Source organism: Protopterus annectens, chromosome 9.part0, assembly GCF_019279795.1.
Source record: "Protopterus annectens isolate FY-2018-M chromosome 9.part0, PAN1.0, whole genome shotgun sequence".
NCBI lineage: Eukaryota > Metazoa > Chordata > Ceratodontiformes > Protopteridae > Protopterus > Protopterus annectens.
Window position 1 is genome coordinate 1,130,499,657 of NC_056743.1, and position 20,839 is coordinate 1,130,520,495.

General features: G+C 37.6%; 1 protein-coding gene across 1 annotated transcript in view; it reads left to right on the top strand.

Annotated features, from left to right (window-relative positions):
- The window catches only part of SOAT2 (sterol O-acyltransferase 2), a 380,502-nt gene that overhangs the window by 345,210 nt on the left and 14,453 nt on the right, over positions 1 to 20,839 (top strand). The window contains exon 12 of the mRNA XM_044082202.1: positions 17,047 to 17,192. Within this exon, the coding sequence (XP_043938137.1) occupies positions 17,047 to 17,192 (146 nt within the window). The remainder of the gene's footprint in view (positions 1 to 17,046; positions 17,193 to 20,839) is intronic.

The following is a 20,839-nucleotide window of genomic DNA, read 5'->3' on the forward strand; positions in this document are numbered from 1 at the left end:
ACAGCAGAAGTAGGCTTTTAAGACAACAGTAAGAAAAGTAGATTTTAATACAGTAAAGCTATTTAGCATGAAAAAAAAGAGTTTCACAGAAATGCTTTGATAAAGTCAGGTAAATATTAAAACTTGTGAGGTTTTGTTCTCTAGACATTTCATTATTAAAAGAAAAAGAAATAACATGATTAAGGAAATTGTAATGAGAGTGACTTCCTTATAACATGCCACTACCTTCCTACCAGCAGGAAAAGTTTGTAGAACAGACATTTACATCTTAATCAGGTGAATTGAAATATGCAGTTATCCTTTTTCTGTCTAAAAATATGACAAAGGAGGTACTAATAGCGCACTTCCATTAGATTTACTATCTATGGAGCAGTAAAAGGACTGGACAGCAGCATGTAAAAATAAACAAATAATGGGGAATAACTCTGGTCTCAGAGCAGTGATAGATAAGACAGACATGGAGAGAAGAGAGAGAAATCAGTGGTCTCCTGGCTAGGAGGTAGTCAACCTCTAATAATAGTTGACATAAAAGCTGAACTAAAGATTCTTCCAGGTAAGATTATGGGAAGGGGGGAGAAAAGAGTCAAAGTGGAGCTATACCGCCTTATGCAGCTAAGAAAAGGCTATAGGAGGCAGAGGTTACTGATACTCTAGATTGTCAATTACAATGTAAAAAGGCTTTCTCAGGTCTACAAAGTGATGACTGAATATGAAGAGGTAATGACCCATAAACACAGATATTATTGTGTGCTTGTACATATTCCATTCAGTGTTTTGTGTTTAATTTTGGATAAGTTATAAATGAAGGACAAAACAACAGCTTCATTATATGTAATTGATGGCTGTGTTCATTTAAGGCTACATCTCAGTGAAAGTCAGCCATAAAATTTACATTAAACAAAGCATTCCTTCAGGAATCTTGCACGCGCCCCCTTAGCCTCCAGGTAGGGGGGTCATCATGATGCATACCTTCTTTATTTAAATATACCAAATCTGGAAATGCACTGACACACAGAATGAGGTCAGGTTTCAAGGTGCTATGACCCCAGTGAGTACAGGTCTGAGTTAGTGTCAATGTTCTACATATTAACATTAGAGCTAGTGAGGAAAAACATAGAATAAGTATAAAAGTAACATTGCAACATAGCAGCTTTAGAGAGTAAACAGATGTGAGGTGACTAGAAGAAGTAGTGAGGTAGCAATAGGATTTATAAAGCTAGGCTTTATGATTTAGAGCCCTGAATGGAATGGGGCATATGATTTAGTAAGTATACAAGAAGCTAAAAGTGAATTGTGAGGAGTAAACATAAGAGGACAATGTAGGGAAGAGAAGCAAATAATTTACTAATGGTTAGTACAGATTTTTATCTTACAAAGTAAAAAAAGTTATTTTTCATTGAGAGAGTTGAGAGAGTGGGTGTTTTAAGACCTCTTAGAAAAGATGTAACAGTGGAGATGGAGGAGGCAACTAAAGATTGATGACCACATATATTGGTAGATGGTGCTGAGGATTAAGGAGCTGTTAACAAGCTCATGATGCCAAGTAGTACAAACTTTAATTCTCTCAGCCTCCTTTGTCTGTGTGACTCTGAGCAAGTCATTTAATCAGAAAATGCTTCAGAGCTGAGTCTGGAAAAGGTCCATGGAGACCAGTGCACTATTCTAGCAAGCAAATTCAAATTAAAAAATGAACAAGCAAGGGGTTTCCTTCTGCCATTATTGTTAATCTAATTAGTTATTTAAGATACAAATAAATATCAAAAGAAACAGACATGGTTTTGAAAGTAGAAGAGGAAATCCATGGGGAAGTTCTTGCATATAGGTCAACAGGACAGTGATAAAGACTGCTTAAGAGTGCATTCATCAGTAATGATTGTTAGCTCAAAGTTAAGATATATAAATTGTATAGCCTGTAAAACCACTGCACTTCAGACCTCTGCAACATCTCAGAATAAATTGACTTGTTTTTTCTCACAATTTACCAAAAAAAAACTAGCCGTTGACACACATCATCATCAGACACTATATTATGACTCACAGAGTACCTTGCAATTAGTTACAATGGAATCAAGCCAAAAGCATTATTTATAAGAGAGCAAAGAATTATTTCAGTTTTTGCCAATTGGCACCTTTGCAGAAAGCTCTAGGGTACAAATAAAATAATGCATAAACATAACACCTACAGTTTTAAATGCTATAACATTTAGTCCAGTTAATCCAAGCATTATGCATCATTTATGAAGTAGTTTAAAGCTTCAGAATTTGGACTTCTAGAAGGTGCTTCCGTTGTTATACGAATAAAAGGAAGTAAATCAGAGACAAAATTTGGCAGTTTACTTTGTCATAACAAGCAAACAGGATGCAGATAAGATTTAGTGTGTTTACAACTTTGCAGAGTCATTCAAGGTGAACTGATTAAATTCTCACCAAAACCTTGTTTTGCAGGAGTCAAGTCAATTCAGGTTACATGATGTCTATGTATAATTTAGACTTATAATTAAAAAAATAATGTATTTCATCACAGAAGAACTATTCAAATACCACAAAAACAATAGATTTGGGATTTTGTATAGATGGACAAGGGACAGATAAAACTGAAAGGCATAGATAGCATGGAAGTAAATGTCAGAGCTTCCCATCTTTAGGTGACAGGAAGTTTGCATTTACTTAATCCAGGATGTCACTTTCTATATTTTATTTAATGCAAAATGCAAGCTTTGTAGAAACAGGCACGTTGTTGATAATGTAGGATAACGTGGATCATTTTTCTCATTGTAGCAGCAGCAAAACTACAGACAGACATTAAATATAAAATCTACAGCTTCAACCCCTGTTCAATGAGGAACACAAGCCAGTATGCACAGGATGTACACGAGACAGAAACTACTAGAAAGAACAGACAACTGCCATTCATCCAATCATATGCTGACATGAAATGAATAGTCAGTAACTAACTGATTTTATGAAGGGTATGTTTACTGATGCGGGAAGTCAGCCATCAATGAAACCATGGTTTTTAACAATAGTAAAATCTAGTTCCTAGCGTGGGAAGAGAAGCTAAGTTGTAGCCCCATGGTATGCTGCTGCCAGATACGAAAAAGGCTGGAAAGGATGCCAAGTGATTTTAGTATTTTTGACCAACATTTCCAAATGAAAAGGCTCTGCTGATCAAGCAGTCTTAATGGCACCAGTTCCTTAAATAATACAGATGTATTGTTTGTAAATGAGAACCAAAGGCAGCAACATCCCATGTGTAATCCTAAGAAAGTTCCTATGCAGCTTAAGGCCCAAATCATGTCATAGAGTACACCATGAGAGCAAATCTTTGCTTCAGAAAAGACAGCAACATGAAAGTTGTATAACTAACCCACACTTAGTATCAGAGAATTTACAGCAGTGATTTTGTTGACCTTGCTGTGCTGGGCTCAGTGTTAATCATTTAAATAAAAAATAGTGTTGAATAGTGGTGTCATTATGAGGTTTCCTAAATATCCACAGTCACATCATAACAGTTAAGATATCCCCTATTTTTTGTTTTAAAAGACATAACAATCTCAAAGAAAAAAAGGAAAAGGATGTCACAACCTATAAGAATGATGTTTTGGTTGACAAGAGAAGAAGTAAAAAATGTGGTTCCTGCAGACAGTGTAATTATATATATGAGGGTGTACACTATTCCATTCCTTCAGAAATATAATTGTAGAAATGCAGGAGTGGTTTTATTTGACTTTTTGTGACTTTTGCCACTGTGTGACTAATGCACTACACAGGCAGAAAATGGTTTGTGAAGAGAATAAATGTTCTATGTTTTGTTCTAGAACAAGTGATAGAAACACCTAGGGTGGTCCCTGGGAGTATATTCTGGAATACAGAGAACTTTTTTGGCAAGTAAAATTAGAAGCTAATGAGGACCCTGGTCTAAATAAGGGTAGAAAAACTGCAGTTGATTTGCAACTGTTATTAATAATAAAGTACTAATATGTTTTACCTCATGTTTAATATTTGAAATGCTTTAAGGAATAAATGTTTCTTTAAGATTTTAAGCAACAATTTGCATTTTTATATGGTCTTGTTATTCATTGGTGGCTTTTAAACTGGTTTTTGTAATATGATGGAGAAATATGAATTTTTTCTTAGTTCTGATGGAGTCCTATAGTTCATGGGATGAAAGCGCTAAACTTATGACTCATTAAATGATTTCTAATTATTCGTTCTGGACTGCTTTTTGCTGATATACTCTGGTAGTTAAACCTTCAATATCTTACCAAATGTAATGACCAGAGGTATGCTACAAAGATCAATCCTTGGCCGAGTTGTTTCACTACCACATGCACAAATACCATGCTTTCATTGCAGTTGATGTTTCAGTGTATTTTTTAATGACTTTTTAAATAAAGCTTGTTTTTTGACATCACATCTGTAAAGTTACAAGGTGACTGATTACAATCTATTTTAGCATATTCCTCAAAAATGGGATTTTCCTTCTTTTGATAGTTATCATCATTGTTTTTACTTGTTATGAAAATGGTTTTGTGTTAAGCAATTGTACTATCTGTTTTGCGATTTACTATATTTCTTTGAATGACAGAGTTTAGCACAGTACTTGTTCACATTTTAGCCCTTTTTTTACTTATGCTTTATATAATAAACTTGTTTAGTTTGATTTCATTATAATCTGATTATACTCTTACAGTGCATAGATATAATTAAAATTAATTGACTGATGTCTAATATAAAAGCCATACCCAATGTAGACTCTGCTACTCAAATCACTTTCCCATGTCATTCAAAGACATCCTTTACAAACAACTTTCATTTATACACCTTTGGTTTTATCAATGTGATTGTGAAAATTACATTAATAAATCAGTGATCCTTGGCTTTGAAAATATAATAAAAACAGTCTCTTCATCATGTCTTCATCATGACCTCATTGGGTGGTTTGCTCATTTATGATGTCCAAACTTTAAGACATCTTGCGTCAATGAGTAGAGAAGATTTATTCATGCATGCAGATAAAAATACAAATAAACTCAAAATCTTTGTAGTATATTAAAAGTACTGACTAGGATACACGAATGGTACTTGGAAGATAGTGTAATTTGCAACTATAGAGTTTTCATTTATAAATTCATCTTAGACATTGATATATTTTAAAACACATTAAATAGAATTTGTAGGATCACCCTGAAATCATTCAGAATGAAACGGTACTGTTGTACTTGGCAAATAATGAATTAATGGCATTATTGATTTAGTCAAAACTGCACTCACTGAGATACAGCCCTTTAAAATCCCATAACATGTATTTATAGAGGGACTTCACCTCTATCTACACAGTGTGGAGGGCTTTATGTCACATACCCTTTATTTATTACACTACATCTGAAATGTATTACTGTGCGAAAATAGGGACGAATCTCTCTAAGTTCAGTGTGAATAAAGTCAACATACAATTAACACTTTTAGAGGCATTTTAATTAATAAACTCATAAGGTTAGGACAGCTGCCTAACAAGTAAAGCTACTCCACCTTTCCAGATTATCACCATCTTTAGGTGTTTCACTAGACTTTCAACAGTGGTCAAAATGGAAAAACTCAGTTCCCTGTGTTATAATAAGTATGTGAGTAATTCCAAAGCAAAAACAGCAATTAATTACAAATGTAAATGATTTTCAAATGAGATGTTAAACTACAGTCCCATCTGCCTGAGTTAATTGTAGATCAGGTAGATGTAAAAGACCCCAAAGCACTTATCAAAAAGAGTAAGGGAATCGCCCCTGTTCCCTGGACAAATTTCCCTTGTCAGTATGAATACCACCTACAATCTCCCCTAAAAAGAGATCTCTGGTCTAGTGGGATGTGACTAATCCAGGAAACAAAGGATAGAGAGACAGATAGATAGATAGATAGATAGATAGATAGATAGATAGATAGATAGATAGATAGACAGCTAGATTGATAGATACACAGATAGACAGATAGAGTTTTAAAATTGTTCATCACATAACTACCTAAAAACATATTCCTTTTAGGCTTAGTTTCATAGGTTCAGTACTGATCATATTGCATAACGGTGTTTGAAAAGCCTGATGGCTTTTATCCCATACTGAACCCTATGTGCACCTAAGTGTCCAAAAAGGTTCATAGGTTCTTAGGTGTACTAGGCTAATGGCCCTGAGGCCTTTACAAGCCCACCCATAGGATTACCATGGCATAGTGCCACCTGACCTTAGTTCCCAGTGCCTCTGTTGAGTAGAGCCAGTGGAGTTATCCCCGGGGTAAATTTTCTGTTTCCCATCCACTCATTAAGATTTCTCTTGAAGAGGGTCAGCAAGGTGCTCTGCTTGACATGTATGGGAAGTCTGTTCCATAGCATGGGCAGTCTCTGGGTTATGAATCTGTCCCTCCAGCATCTTCTGTTAATTGTGGTAATGAGGTTGAGGTCTCTGCAGCGTGTGGTGCAGAGGGAGAGGGATTGGGATTTCTTTAGATGTAGCATTTCTAACAGATCTGGGTTAGACATGGCTTTGTAAGTCAAGCAGAGATTGCCTCTAAGTAGGTAATATGAGACAGAGAATAATTGGAGTTTTTTGAGTCTGTCCATATAGTGCAAGTGTTTAAGGCCTAGGATCCTCTTTGTGAGGTACTTTTGTGGCCTCTCCAGTTGCTGCAGGTGTCTAGTGAGGTACGTGCCAAATGGGGTATTGTACTCGATGATTGGCCTAATGAGGAGGACTTTCTGACGACAGTGGTTATGTGGTGATCAAAAGAGAAGTTGCTGTCAACCTGGGTTCCCAGATCTCCTATAACATCTTCTGTGTTCAGTGGACTACCATCAATGTGGTAATTCATGAGAACCAGGTTTTTCCCAAAGGGGATGATGACACATTTTTTGGCATTGAGCTTAAAGCCATGGTTCTGACACCAGTCATTGGTCTCAGTGAGGCCATTCTGTAGGATGTCAACATCACTTGAGTAGTTAATAATAGCTCCCAACTTGCAGTCGTCTGTGAACTTTGTCAGCCAGAGTCCCTTTGTGTTGGCCTGGACTTCAGAGAAGTAGATAACAAACAGAAGAGGACCCAGGACCGAACCCTGTGGGACTCCACTCTTGACTAGTCAGCAGTCTGACTTGGAGTCAGCTACTTTCACGCTGTGGGTTCTATCTGTGAGCCAGTTTGTAACCCACATAGTGATATAGGGGTTGATGCCAAGCTTAGTGAGTTTTTCTATGATTCCTGAGTGGGGAATGGTATCAAAAGCCTTGACCAGATCATGGTAGGCTGTATGAACCATCTTGCCTTCATCCACAGCTCTGGTGACTGACTCAAAGAAGTCAACCAAGTTAAGCAGCCATTATCTACCCTTCACAAAACCAAACTATGAGAGAGTTTGGGGATTCCCTATACCCTTGTTTATTAGGTCCATGATGATGCATTCCATAGCTTTGCATATCAGATTTGTCAGGCTAATGGGGTGATAGTTCCAAGGGTCTGTACTCACTCCTCCTTTGTGAAGAGGGATGACTGTAGCAGTGTGCCATTCAGTAGGGACATAGCTTGAGGGGAGGCTGTGATTGAACAGGGCACACAGGTGAGGTGCCATTTCACTCTTTGGTTCATGTAGACACAACCAGGGATATTGTCAGGTCCCATAGAAGCTGTATTCTTGGCCTTGGACAGTACTGTTTTAACCTGTACAGCACATAATACTGAGTGCCTGGCAATCTACTGGTATTGTGATTGGTCCTTTGGGAGGGGAGAGGTAACGTTGGCACTGAATCTGTTGGCCATATACTGGCAATATCTGTTGGCTCAGTATAGGAGGTGCCATTGTGCAGTAGCTCAGAGCAAATCTGGGTATTGCCATGGAGATTCTTTATATAACTATAGAAGGCCTTGTGGTTGTCTTTACTATCTGCTGTGATTCTGTTTTCATAGCTAGCTTTAGAGGATTTGATGAGGTATCTCAACTTTTTCTTGAGGCTGATAAGGGAGAAGTTTCCTCCTTCTGTTGTAGAGTTTGTTTATGGCAGGGGACCACCAGATTGGCTTCCTTTTTTTGGAGGAGAGCATCTTGGTTCTATTGGGTATGGCAAGATCCATGCATTTGTGTACGTGTTCGTACATTGCACTGATGTGTGATTCTGCAGTCATGCAACTATTCTCCATTTGCATGGGTGCCGTAAAGTTAGCCACCTCTGTTTTTAGGAGCCCAAAGTTAGCTTTGGAGAAGTTTTTCATGGTGGTTACCTTTGCTGGGGGGGGGGGTGGATTTCCAAGGTGATTAGTTTGTGGTCAGATCTAACCAGGGAGGAGATGGCTATAGGTGTAGAGCAGTGGTTGCCCATGTTAGTAATGACCAGGTCAAGGATGTTGCTATCTCTAGTGGGGGTAAGAACGAGCTGGTCCAGAGCATTGGAATTAATGAACTCCAGGAAACATTGGGCAAGTGTATTGGTACATGAGTAGTTTATCCAGTTAATGGAGGGGTAGTAAGAGAGTGTTAGGTTGGACCGTAATATTCTCCAGGGTGCTTAGGAATGTGGATTGTGAGTCTTGGGACATGGTTGGGGACCTATAGCAGGCTATGACCTGAATCGCTGTCTTACCCAATGTTATCTACACCTGAAGTATCTCTGATGCGTTATATTCAGCTACAAGTTTGGAGGTGTGCACTTCAATTATAAATATGGAAACACCACTGCCTTTGGAGCTTTGGTCTAAGTTCTGGGGCCAAAAGGTGTGGAATGAGTTATAGCCTGGTAGTGCAGGGGTGCTTTCTGCTGCCTTGATCCAGGTCTCTGTTACAGCAGATGTTCTCCATTTTAAGAAGTGCTTTGAGCGAGTGAATTTTGAGATTTAGACTTCTAGCATTGAGCAGCATGACCCTCAGATTGCATTTGTTTGTAGCTGTTATGGTGGTAATCTAGTCTTTGGAACACTGCCTAAAAAAGGCACTATAGGGGAGGCAAGAGCCTTGGCCAGTATCTGGAAGCCCAGGGGTGACAGGTGCAGGCCATCTCTGGCAAAGCATTGAGGTCTGTCAATCATGTTATCCCAGGCAGACAGATACTGGATCCCCTTAGAATGAGACCAGAAACTTAGCCAATTGTTGAAATCAATAATTTTCTGCTTATACTGTGGTATCATTCTGGGTGATGGTAGGATGCTGCTCAGGGCTAGCTTCATACCCGCCTGGGCTACATAATCTGAGAGCTCGTCCATGTCTCTTTCCATGTAGTCCAGGGAGGTACATCTCAGGTCATTCACACCCACATGTTCAATGACAGAGTCATATTTGTACCTGTTGTTGAGGGACCTAAGTCCATGCATTATGTGGCGAATCCTGGCATCTGACATGCAGCTGACTGTTACTTTCTCCTTATATAACCTAGTGAATGGGATATGAGTGTGCCTTACTATTGAGTCACCTATAACTAGTGTGTTGGGCATGCTGTTTTGCCTTAGGGGCTTTGGTTGAGTGGCACACTGTTTAGGGGAGTTATGTGTCTCATGATTAGTGTTGTGTTGCGGTGGTCGAGTACATTTCTGCCTTGCAGGTCTCTGCTGCTTGGGTAGATTTTTGTTGAAAGCCTCCATGAAGATGGGAGTGCAGTTTGTGTTTTTATGTAAAGGCAGTGCTGGTGTGTTTTCTGGAGGGCTATGTGTTCCATGTGGTGTGATGCAAGTGTTGACCTTCTCCTCTTGAGTAGCTATTCCAGTCTTGGCTGGAGAGTGCGTGGCTTCCAATTTGGATATATAAGTGCATCTCTTTCAAGTCTGAATGCTGGAAGGTAAGAGGAGAGGGTTGTCCGTGTACATGAGGCAGTTGTTACATTGCCTCAGGATGCCCAAGTTCACCAGGATTATAGGAGAAAGCACAGGGGAACTGACCTTTAGATATGCCTGGAGGGGTGGGCATTGATAATATGTACTGGATCTGTTTTCTTGTAGAATGTTTAGTGCTGATAGCACTTTTTTGTGCTACAATAATTGCTACAAGAAGTCTGGTAAAATGCTAGACTAATAAGTTAGTATAAGTGCAGGAGAGGAGGGAACTAGTAGATCTAAGGGAAATATTGAAGAGCAGACTCTGGCACCACTCAGAAGCTTACAAACAGTCCTGGATACGGCAAGTCTGTATCTGGACTAGACTAGTTACATAAAAGGGGGGGGACAAGTGCAAATGCAGGGTTTTAAGCCAGAAAGTTTAAAGAGATGGAAGAAACTGCCCAAAAGGCCAATAAGCCACTATATATGGACCAGAAACCACTCCTCTTGTAGTAGATAGGCTACCTAGTGCTTACCACTCCCACTGATAAGCTAGAAGGCTTCCCTCCAGCACAGAAAGGCTTGGGCGGCTCAGCAGCTTACAAACAGTCCTGGATACAGAAAATATGTGTCTGGACTAGACTAGTTACAGAAAAAGGGGGAAACAAGTGCAAATGTGGACTTTTAAATCAGGACATTGAGAGAGATGGAAAAACTGCCCAAACGGCCAATAACTACAAATTCTGGGCCAGAAACCACTCCTTATATGATAGATAGGTTACCTAGTGCTTACCACTCCAACTGATAAGCTAGAAGGCTTCCCTCCTACACAAAAAGGCTTGGGGGGTTCATGAGCTTAGAAACAGTCCTGGATACATCAAATCTGTATCTGGACCAGACTAGTCACCGGAAAGGGGGGGGGGGACAAGTGTAAATGCGGACTTTTAAATCAGAAAGTTGAGAGAGATGGAAGAACTGCACAATCGGCCAATACCTACAATTTCTGGGCCAGAAACCACTCCTTATGTGATAGATATGTTACCTAGTGCTTACCACTCCCACTTATAGGCTAGAAGGCTTCCCTCCAACACAGAAAGGCTTGGGGGGCTCAGAGGCTTACAAATAGTCCTGGATACAGCTGTCTTTTTGAAGTGTGATGGGACTGTTAGTGTTTAAAATCACATGATGTTTGTTCCAGAGGTGAATAAACCACTGAGTGATATACATTTGTAGATATTGCAATGTCGATAGTTTTTATCATGTACTGACATTCCTGCTTGTATGATCCTAACAGAGATTCCTGAAGAGATCAGTGTCATGACTCAGAAATCAAAAGAGGACAACTTAGATCCTGTCTCATGGCATAGAGGAATTAAAACCCTTGTTCAAGTAGCATCACCAACATTGGAGGGAGTGGATGGGAGTGACAGCCCAATATGGACTCACTAATCCTGGAGAGAACAAGGCTGCCTAGACTGACTGCAACAATTGCATTAACAGCCTGGCACATTCAATACTACATTTGGTATACCACTTTGTTGGGAAGTTGCACATAAATAGAAAAGTGTATGAGCACCTCCCAGAAGCAGCCATTGCATAGCTTAGTAGGCTGCTACAGAGTGGTATGTGGTTAGGGCACACTTCTTGGCAGTACTGTTATTCTTCACCAGTGTCCTTAAGCTCCACACCATGCCCAAATGTGGCTCAAGTTAAGCCTATAGGAGGCCCAGGTGGATCAGATAGACCCAGTGAGTGAGGAAAGTAGGTTGTGGTGGCAGATGGTGGTCAACTGCAGGGAGTGGCAGGAAAAAAAAAGGGGACAACTTTTGATATCGATCAGGGTAACTTAGGCTGCCAAGCACATCATTTCTGTCATTGAGGAACATTTGAACCACTCCTAGAGGAACATGGTATTTGGTCAAAAAAACTGCAGAAGCAGGCATTATACTACTTAATTGAACACTGCAATGAGACCTCCATGAAGCAGCTTCTAATCTCTTTGAGAACCATATGGGTGGGCCACAATGGCTAGTCAAAGGCAAGATCTCTACATATGATTTAATGTAGGTTGTTAATAAAATAATCTGCCTTAAGTGGTTTCCCCTGATAAAATATAGGCTGTTCCCAGCATTGTGTATAGAACAAAAAAACAAGTAAAAACAAGATAGTGGCAAGCACTTTTACTGAAAAAAAAAAGTATATAAGTAAACATATAAAGACATTTTAGGCTCATTTGTTTAGTTTCTTCACAGGTATTAAAGCAAAGCTATTTTATGAATATATATATATATATATATATATATATATATATATATATAAAATGGGTGTACTTCAGATGATCAAAGTTTTAATGATTCGAATTTCATGTGGCCAAGACCATATGATTGAAGTTTAAAAACTTTGAACACCTCAAAGAAAAAGAAAAACAAAACAAAAAAAATTTCTTGGACATTTTTGCAGGGCTGCCCCAGCTATTTAAATATACCATCTCCGAGATCGCACTACAGTGAGGAAAAGGAAAATATCCCATTCTGTGCTGTATAGAGATCCCCGTTCAGAGCATTCAAAGTTTTAAAATGTCAATCACTTCGATCATATGATCTCAGTCTTATGAAATTCTAAGTCTTAAGACTTCAATCCTCTGAATGGGACCCATATAAATATAGATATATATATATATATATATATATATATATATATATATATATATATATATATATAAACCTACATTATATCAAAGCAACCATTCGTTGACTGGAAGGGGAAGAAAAAATTATAAAAATAACAATAATTTCCTAAAATGCACACAAGCTAAACTCAGGCTGAGAATAATAATTGTCTGAAAGGGCTAAGAACATTTCTAAAATCACACTGAGGGAACAATTAGATAGTGATCTAGCAGTGATATTCCAGCACTGATGATAGTATTATTTCTGATCAAAATAAATCAATGAAGGTCATCAATAATCTGTTTTATCAATGACAAATGTAAACATTTAGCTCTAAGTATCATATTTATTAATAGCTTCTTGCTATAGAGGCTGTCTAACTGTTGCCTACCTACACTTTGATTCTATTAGTATGTGGTACAGAATGCAATAATTTTCTTGTTAGGTATATTTGTTGATGGAAAATCCAGTATCAGTATAAACTGCTTGCAGCCTATCTCAATTTTTATTCATTTAGCCAGTATGTGGATTACACCACAAGACTCCTTTCTTGGTCATGACTAAATTACAATAAGAAAATTACTGATGTATTACTTTTGAAAGCAAAATGATCACCATGCTGTCATCACTTAACATACTGTTAACCTGGTGTTGAGAACTGAGGACTAAAGCCAATAGCTGTTAACAAGCTGCTTTCCCGTAAGCCAAGGTTTGAATCTCTCAACCTCTCTCAACTTCCAGTTGCTTAATTGAGTGACTCTGAGCAAGATACTTAACCAGACTGTGCTCCCAAACTGAATCTAAAAATGGTCCATGCAAAATATTTCTCTACCTTAGTTAACAAAATACAAATAAATACATAAATATTAAATACAATATAATAAAATAAATGGAATGAATATGGTGTTGCAGATATAACCCAACTCACCAGATATCACATATGTTTTATTAGCAGTCTCACAATGTTTAAAAGAAAACAAAGTTTCATCCTGTTGAGTTCATTTTTTGCCATACTGCAGTCTTGTCAATTGAATCAGTTTACTGTATGGTTCCTTGACAACTGCTTTTAGAATGGGAGTTTTACTATTTGGTGATGAAAGGTTGCAGAAACATGGAGAAAGCTGAGTGATTGGTATAACATGACACTCTTTGAACACTGATTGGTTGGATGTGGTCATTGGTGGCATATATAAGGACTGGCAATGTGGCTGGTTTAGCCGCCCCACACACCAATTTTGGAAAGGCATGAGGGTTTGATTTTCTTTTTTTTTCAGATTTTTTTTTTATAATGTTGCATTTTTGATTGATGTGAAATCAATTGTTTAGTTTCACTATAATGGCTTCTCACTAATTTCAGCATCACCAGGGTTAGATGGAACCATTCTCACTTTGATTTCAGCAGGAGATAGACACCATATTTCTGTTTCTTTTATGGTAATTGCCCTGTTAAGGCTACATGTACTTGCATATTTTAATCTAGTGTGTCTTATGTCTTCTTCTACCCTGCTACAGATATACATAACCACCTAGCAGGCCATGGTCATGGCTGAACAGTATAGTTCTTCTATCCCTCATGTATTTTCTTACTATCTCATATTTTTCAGCTATGTCTGTCAATGTGAGCAAGACATTAAAAATTTTAGGAACTGGCTATGTCACTGCCACTGTGACACTTCTTGGTCTTCACATTGCCTAATTGGTCCACTAAAAAAGGGCCTTGTATAGATGCAGGCAAACAGAGCCAATAGTATCTGTTGGGCAGGTGGGATAATTAGGTTCAGCATGCACAGCGATGTCATCAGTGGTCTGTGCATCAGATCTATTTACATCATTAGAAGCACTAGTTAAATTCTGAGCAATGTTAACATCCGAAGAAACTCCAAGTGAGACCTTTAATGGATAAGCAGAGCCTTGCGTTGGGTGCAGGGGGGGGGGTTGCCACCATGCAAATATGTATTTTTTTTTTTTTTTACATTTTGAAGTTTCAAAACTTTTATCTTATAGTCTCAAGCATAATAAATTTGAAGTTTGAAACTGAAATTTAGAAGTAGACCCATATGTGAGTGTGTGTGTGTGTGTGTGTGTGTGTACTTATATATATATATATATATATATATATATATATATATATATATATATATATATATATATATATATGGGTTCATGTCAGTACATCGACAAGTCAGAAGATCGACATGCACTTCACCGACATATGAAATAATCGAAACTGCAAATCACGGACATTTAACAGGTAAGAGGTTTAAATTTCGCTAATCATGCCTACCACACATGCATAACACTGCCACACTTATTAAAACATGGTAGCCATGATTAGCGAAATTTAAACCTCTTACCTGTTAAATGTCCATGATTTGCAGTTTCGATTATTTCATGTGTCGGTGAAGTGCATGTCGATCTTCTGACTTGTTGATGTACTGACATGAACCCATATATATATATATATATATATATATATATATATATATATATATATATATATATATATATGGGTCTACTTCATTTCACTGAAAACACATTTCACTGAAACTCATTTAATTGAAACTGATTTCGCTGAAAATCAGTTGCCTGAGAACAATTCACTGAAAGCTCACTTCATTGAAAACTCATTTGACTGAAACTCATTCCGTTGAAAGGTATATGTCCTGTTCCCCTCTGTAGTGCGATCCTGGAGTTAGTATATCTAGTAAGGGAAGGGTGTGGGGGATTGGTAGCGGTACACATAAGTCGTTGATAAATTTCTTAGAAACTAAATTATCATTCTTGATCAACCATTACTTACTGCTCAAAAATGTTTACAGAAGGATGATATGGATGATTAAAGTCAGATTGATGTGGTTTCTTGACTTACTAGCATACTGCAGCTAGTTTAAACTAGAATTCTGTACTGCTGCAAATTAAAAAAAACACCAGTGCAGATAAAGCAGATGAATTATTTTCAGCAATTTTGTATAAAAGTTGCATGGGGTACACATTTACAAAAACAATCTAACACAATGGAACTCAGCAACAACTATAACTGGGTAAAAAGCTTGTTTAATGGAAAAGCTTTCAAAACAAACTCTTTTTCAGTGTGTTTGGATTATTTTCTATTTGGAACTCACTTTGTTAACTGGGAACCTGTTTTATTTTGTTTGGTGTACACATTCAGAAACAATTAAAACAGACAGTTTCATTCTATGTGCCACAATGATACTAAGTGAGAATAGGGCTAACAAACAGCTTGCTTCTCTTTTCCAGGTCTCACTAGTTATTCCCATGATGCTTACAATACTATGAAATAGCGGTATTGATGTCAGAAAAGGATAAATCAGCATTTCTTATTTGTTACCCTGTGTCTTCTGGACAACCATCTGACTAAGCAAAAATCATTTTTTTTTTTTTTTTTTTTTTTGTTCTAAACCCTGCAGAAGAATTGCCATAAATATATAATAGTACCATACAGCTATGCCAGCTGTCCATTCCATTATTACTGTACCTGCTTACCTCCAGATCTTAATCTGTAGATGCAGCATGTGAGTTGAAGTTTGCCACTGACAAGGGATGAGTAATACATATGTATTTATATATTTTTTTACTACTGCAACTTCCCTTACGTATCCTTGATGCTTGCAAACCTTATGCAATCTGTCTGGCCATCATCTTCAACTATGCTGTATAGCCTCTTTAGCTGTATATCTATTTTACACTCCAACCTGTAGATGTGATATAGCATCAACAAAATTTCATGTGCTAGGGCATAGAGCAGCACATGGAATTTTACAGAAGTACAGAGCAAAATTTGTGCAGAATGCATCTTAATCCTTGCTTTTATGCTGCAGTAATTCACTCCCAGGCCTGCGTGCTTATTGTTGTTCTATTTCAGCAGCATAGCCCGCATCATTTGTTTTCAGTCATATGCACGACAATTGGGTTATTTTAATAAATATCAGCAGGCTACTGCTGTGACTTCTGAATAATGCTGGTTGACTTTGTAATTTCTGAATATGTGAACATTTATGTGGAGTCTGAACAGCATTACTAATAGCTTGCATGTGCTCAGTCTGCCAAATCTACATTTAAAATTGTAAGGACTAATGGAAACAGTTTAAAAAAATGTATATAGATCATGAATCAGTTAACACATCACATATACTGGCAACTCATGATTTAAAACTCAAGTCTAAAGAACTGTTTTTCTTTCTTTAATTGTGATATTTTATTGGTTTGTCTAACTTTAAAATAAACACTGTTGGGGAAAGAGCTCTAAAGGTATATACAGCACAATACCTATGATAGTTTGCTGCTGACAAGGACTGAAATGGATCAACCCATACATCCAGTAAACAAACAAATGAACAAACAATAGATCATCTCATATACAAGGAGTGTGTTAGATGGTCCTTGCTCAAAGGAGTCTTTGTAATGAGTTTACAAAATAGCTTAGAGACTAGTTGGCGTAAATAATAGTTACCCAAGTTATGTATCAGAGCAGATAAACAACTACAAAGTGTACAGCAAGATTCTCTAAGAGCCTAGTACATTATTTTGATGCAAATGTTTTAAAATTCATTTCTCACAGATATTTCTTCTTTCCCTTTTAGTGGTCTTCAACTTTACAATGACTGACAAGAGAAAGGGCCCTGTTTGGAACATTATTGTGTGGACTTTCCTTTTCATTGGTCAGGGGATACAGCTGAGTCTCTATTCACAGGAGTGGTATGCACAGATACATTGTCCACTGACAGAGGTATGTGACAAAATAATGTAACTGGTGTGCAAAGGCCATGTGACACAGCAATGTACTTGATGTAATGAGCTACTAGATTTTATACTATATTTTTCAAAGTTGTACATTACCAGATGGATGGCTAACTGGCTCACTGATAGAACCCACTCAGTCAAAATAGGGAAGCCACATCTAGTAGTAGACCCGTAACAAGAATCATACCCCAAGGATCGGTCTTGGGGCCTCTGCTGTTTGGAATATACTTTTCTGAGGTGCAAGCAAAAACCAGTGGTCTATGGCTAACCAAGTTTGCAGATGACTGCAAGCTGGCAACTGTCATAAATTCCCCTAGTGATGTGAACATCCTCCAAGAGGGCCTTACCCAAATTAATGACTGGTGCCAGAGACATGGCCTCAAACTGAATGCCAAGAAATGCAATGCATCATTATCCCATTTGCGGAAAATGGCATCCCCATGAATTATCACATTAATAACAATATACTAAGCATGCAATCAGTCATGAGGGACTTGGGCACCCAGGTTGATAGCAACCACTGACTTTTGACCACCATGTTGCCTCCATTGTAAGGAAGGCTTTGTACATGACCCATCTCATAAGTAAGGGTATTTCATCCAGGAATACTGAGGTCATAACATCCCTGTACTCTTCCCTTATCAGACCCATTATTGAGTGCAATGCCACCTTTGGTATCTACCTTGCCAAGCACGTGCAGCAGATGGAAAGACCACAGAGGTTCCTGACCAGGAAAATCCAGGGTCACAAACACCTCTCCTATACAGATAGGCTAAAAGCCCTGTCTCTCTACTCAGTCTTGTACAGACTGCTCAGAGGTGACCTGTGTGACTCAGCCTTGATGGAACTGCTCCATATCTGTAGTCAAATTCCACTTGCACAACCTGCACGTAAGGCCGCAACCTGGTCTGTGACATTAATAGAACTTGTTGGTGGGACAGATTTGTGTCCCAAAGACTTCGCCATTGTGGAATAGACTCCCTCTACATGTCAAATAGAGTAGCTCACTAGCCCTCTTTAAAAGGAACCTGGACAAATGGATGGGAAACAGAAAATATACCTCTGAGTTGACTGATATTTGCAGGTGCTGACTTTGTGGGAACGTGGGTGAGATTCTTGGCTAGGCTCATAAGGGCCTCCGGCCCAATAGCCTAGTATCATCCTATGAACCTATGAACCTATTGCATGTGCTTAACTGAATGATATATTGCACTGTTTAAGACAACATGACATATTTCATTTGCAGCTGTAATGGTACTAAATAATAAATACAGTAGCTTTAGAAAATTATTTTTGGCTTCTCTTCTGTGACTTAATTAAAAGTGCCTCTTATGGCTATGGTACCATGGTACAAGTCTTGGAACTGCAAGCTGTATAATTCAGAGTCCAGTTGCTTGAACATTATTAATGGCCAGTTTTTCTTAAGATGGTTTTACTGTTAAAAAAAGAGGATGGTTTTATTATTTATAACTTTTTACTAATTATTATAACTTGAACGTACTAACATGTATTCATTTTCCCCATTCTTTCACATGTTCCATGTCAGAATTCTGGACTTCTAAATTGCACAATTTATTCAGGAAGTGCTTTTCCCATATGATATTGATTTGAACTAAACAACTGAGGAGTTTTTTCAGTGAAGTTGAGTGGAGAACTGTGTGCTCTCCCCTAATCTCTGTTTTCCAAAGAAATGTTGTAACACCTTAAATAAGAGCTGATCTGATGGGCATGTGGATCTGACTTAGATCTGAAGGCGTTTGGTGCTGGATCCAAAGATCCATTGCATGTGGTTTTATATCTATTTAATTCAGGCACTGAATCCAGGAAGTTGGAAACTGATCCAGATTTTGAAGACCAAACACAAATGTATTTTATCTGAGATAATTTTGTTTCTAAACTCTTTGAACTACTACATAAGATACTACTGTCATAGCTTAACCCACAATCAAAAACTTAATATAGGACTTCTTTATAAATTTATCTTGCAACCACTTTTTTTTGCAAAACAACTGTAATTTAAATGCATGTTTTAGTGTCTTTCTATGCTACATCAGTAAGCACCTTGTTTCTGCAGTTAATTCAAGTGCCGCATCCCCACTCAAAGCAATAACTGTAAAGACTTAAATAAGTTAAAAGTTCTTAACATATACAATTAACCTATGCAGTGAATACACTAGCAATATGTAATGAAGAAATGCATTTTACTTTTGTGGAATGCAGTGCAGATAGTATTTTGCTAAAACACCTCTGAAATAACTCCAAGGCGACAATGACAGCACAGAGAAGTGAGAACACAAAAAGTAAACAATAAGAATAGCTACCCTCTACCTAGGTACCTGTGATTATTATGTGTTCAGTGATAACCCCAGTACTATATACTATGCGCCTGTGACAATAAAGTCAACCTTGAAACATATAACAATTGTTGGAGTGTATAGACTACCAATGTCAAGTGTAGATGACCTGGAGGAATTCATACATTTCTTGCATGAAACACAGGAGGGAAGAATAATATTAGCTGGGGAATTTACCAGAAACAGATTAGAATAATATTGATTCAACAACATTAGTAAGGAAAGTATTCACAATATATGTTCATGAACAATTGTTTCAGATTGTAAAAAAAAAAAGCTACCAGGGAAGAGAACATACTTGACAATAAATAAAGAAATTACTGTTACTTCAAGTCAGGTTTTACCACTTTGATGTGCAGTAATCATTGGGTTGTAAAAAAGTTAATTTGTTGCTAGATAATTCTGCCAAACTGAAATCTAAACCAATGCACAGAAGATTAATTATAGATTATATGGAAGCAAAACAATCACTATGTAAAGCTAACGAGTGATGTGTTCAGTGGAAAAACTGCAGATGCAATGTGGAAAGTTTTGAAAGAGAAATTGTTTGAGTGCAAAAAATAAAAAAAAAATGTTTAACATCAGGATTTAGGCATACAATGTCAAGGAGATATATTTCTATAACAACAAGACACCTGTTTAACGTGAGAGACAAAAAGGTCGAACTGCAACTTTGAAAATTGAATTAAACACGCTGGACAAGCAAATTAAGCGTAGTGTGAGACAAGATCAAGAAAATAATGAAGAAAATGTATATAAAGATAGTGAGTATAATAGAAAACCTTTTTATAGATACATAAGATGTGGAAGGAGTAAAGACATACACATTGATAAACTGTGTAGATTCTAAAATGTATTCTCAGACACAACAGATTATAGATATATTTACAAAATCATACCAAAACAGTTTGGCTGCACAAAGGGGGTGATAGGTAGTCCTAGTGGCATCCAATTAACCTCAGATACTGGAATCAGTTAGATTATATTGAAAAAGAACTGCATACACTGGATCCAAACAAAGCACAGGCTGGAGACAGAATTAGTAATAATGATCTGAGAACACTTCAGCAAGAATTTACAGTACCATTATATCTATTATTTACTTGGTCATATATATACAGGGAGATTCCTCAGGATTGGAGACATGTGCGTATTAAACCTGTTGTGACAATAGGAGGTACTGCCAGCCATGCCAGGAGAAATAGGGCAGTGGATTTGTAACATATGCTAGCACAGCTATCTGGAATTTTGTAAATACTTATATGCCATTTGTATATCA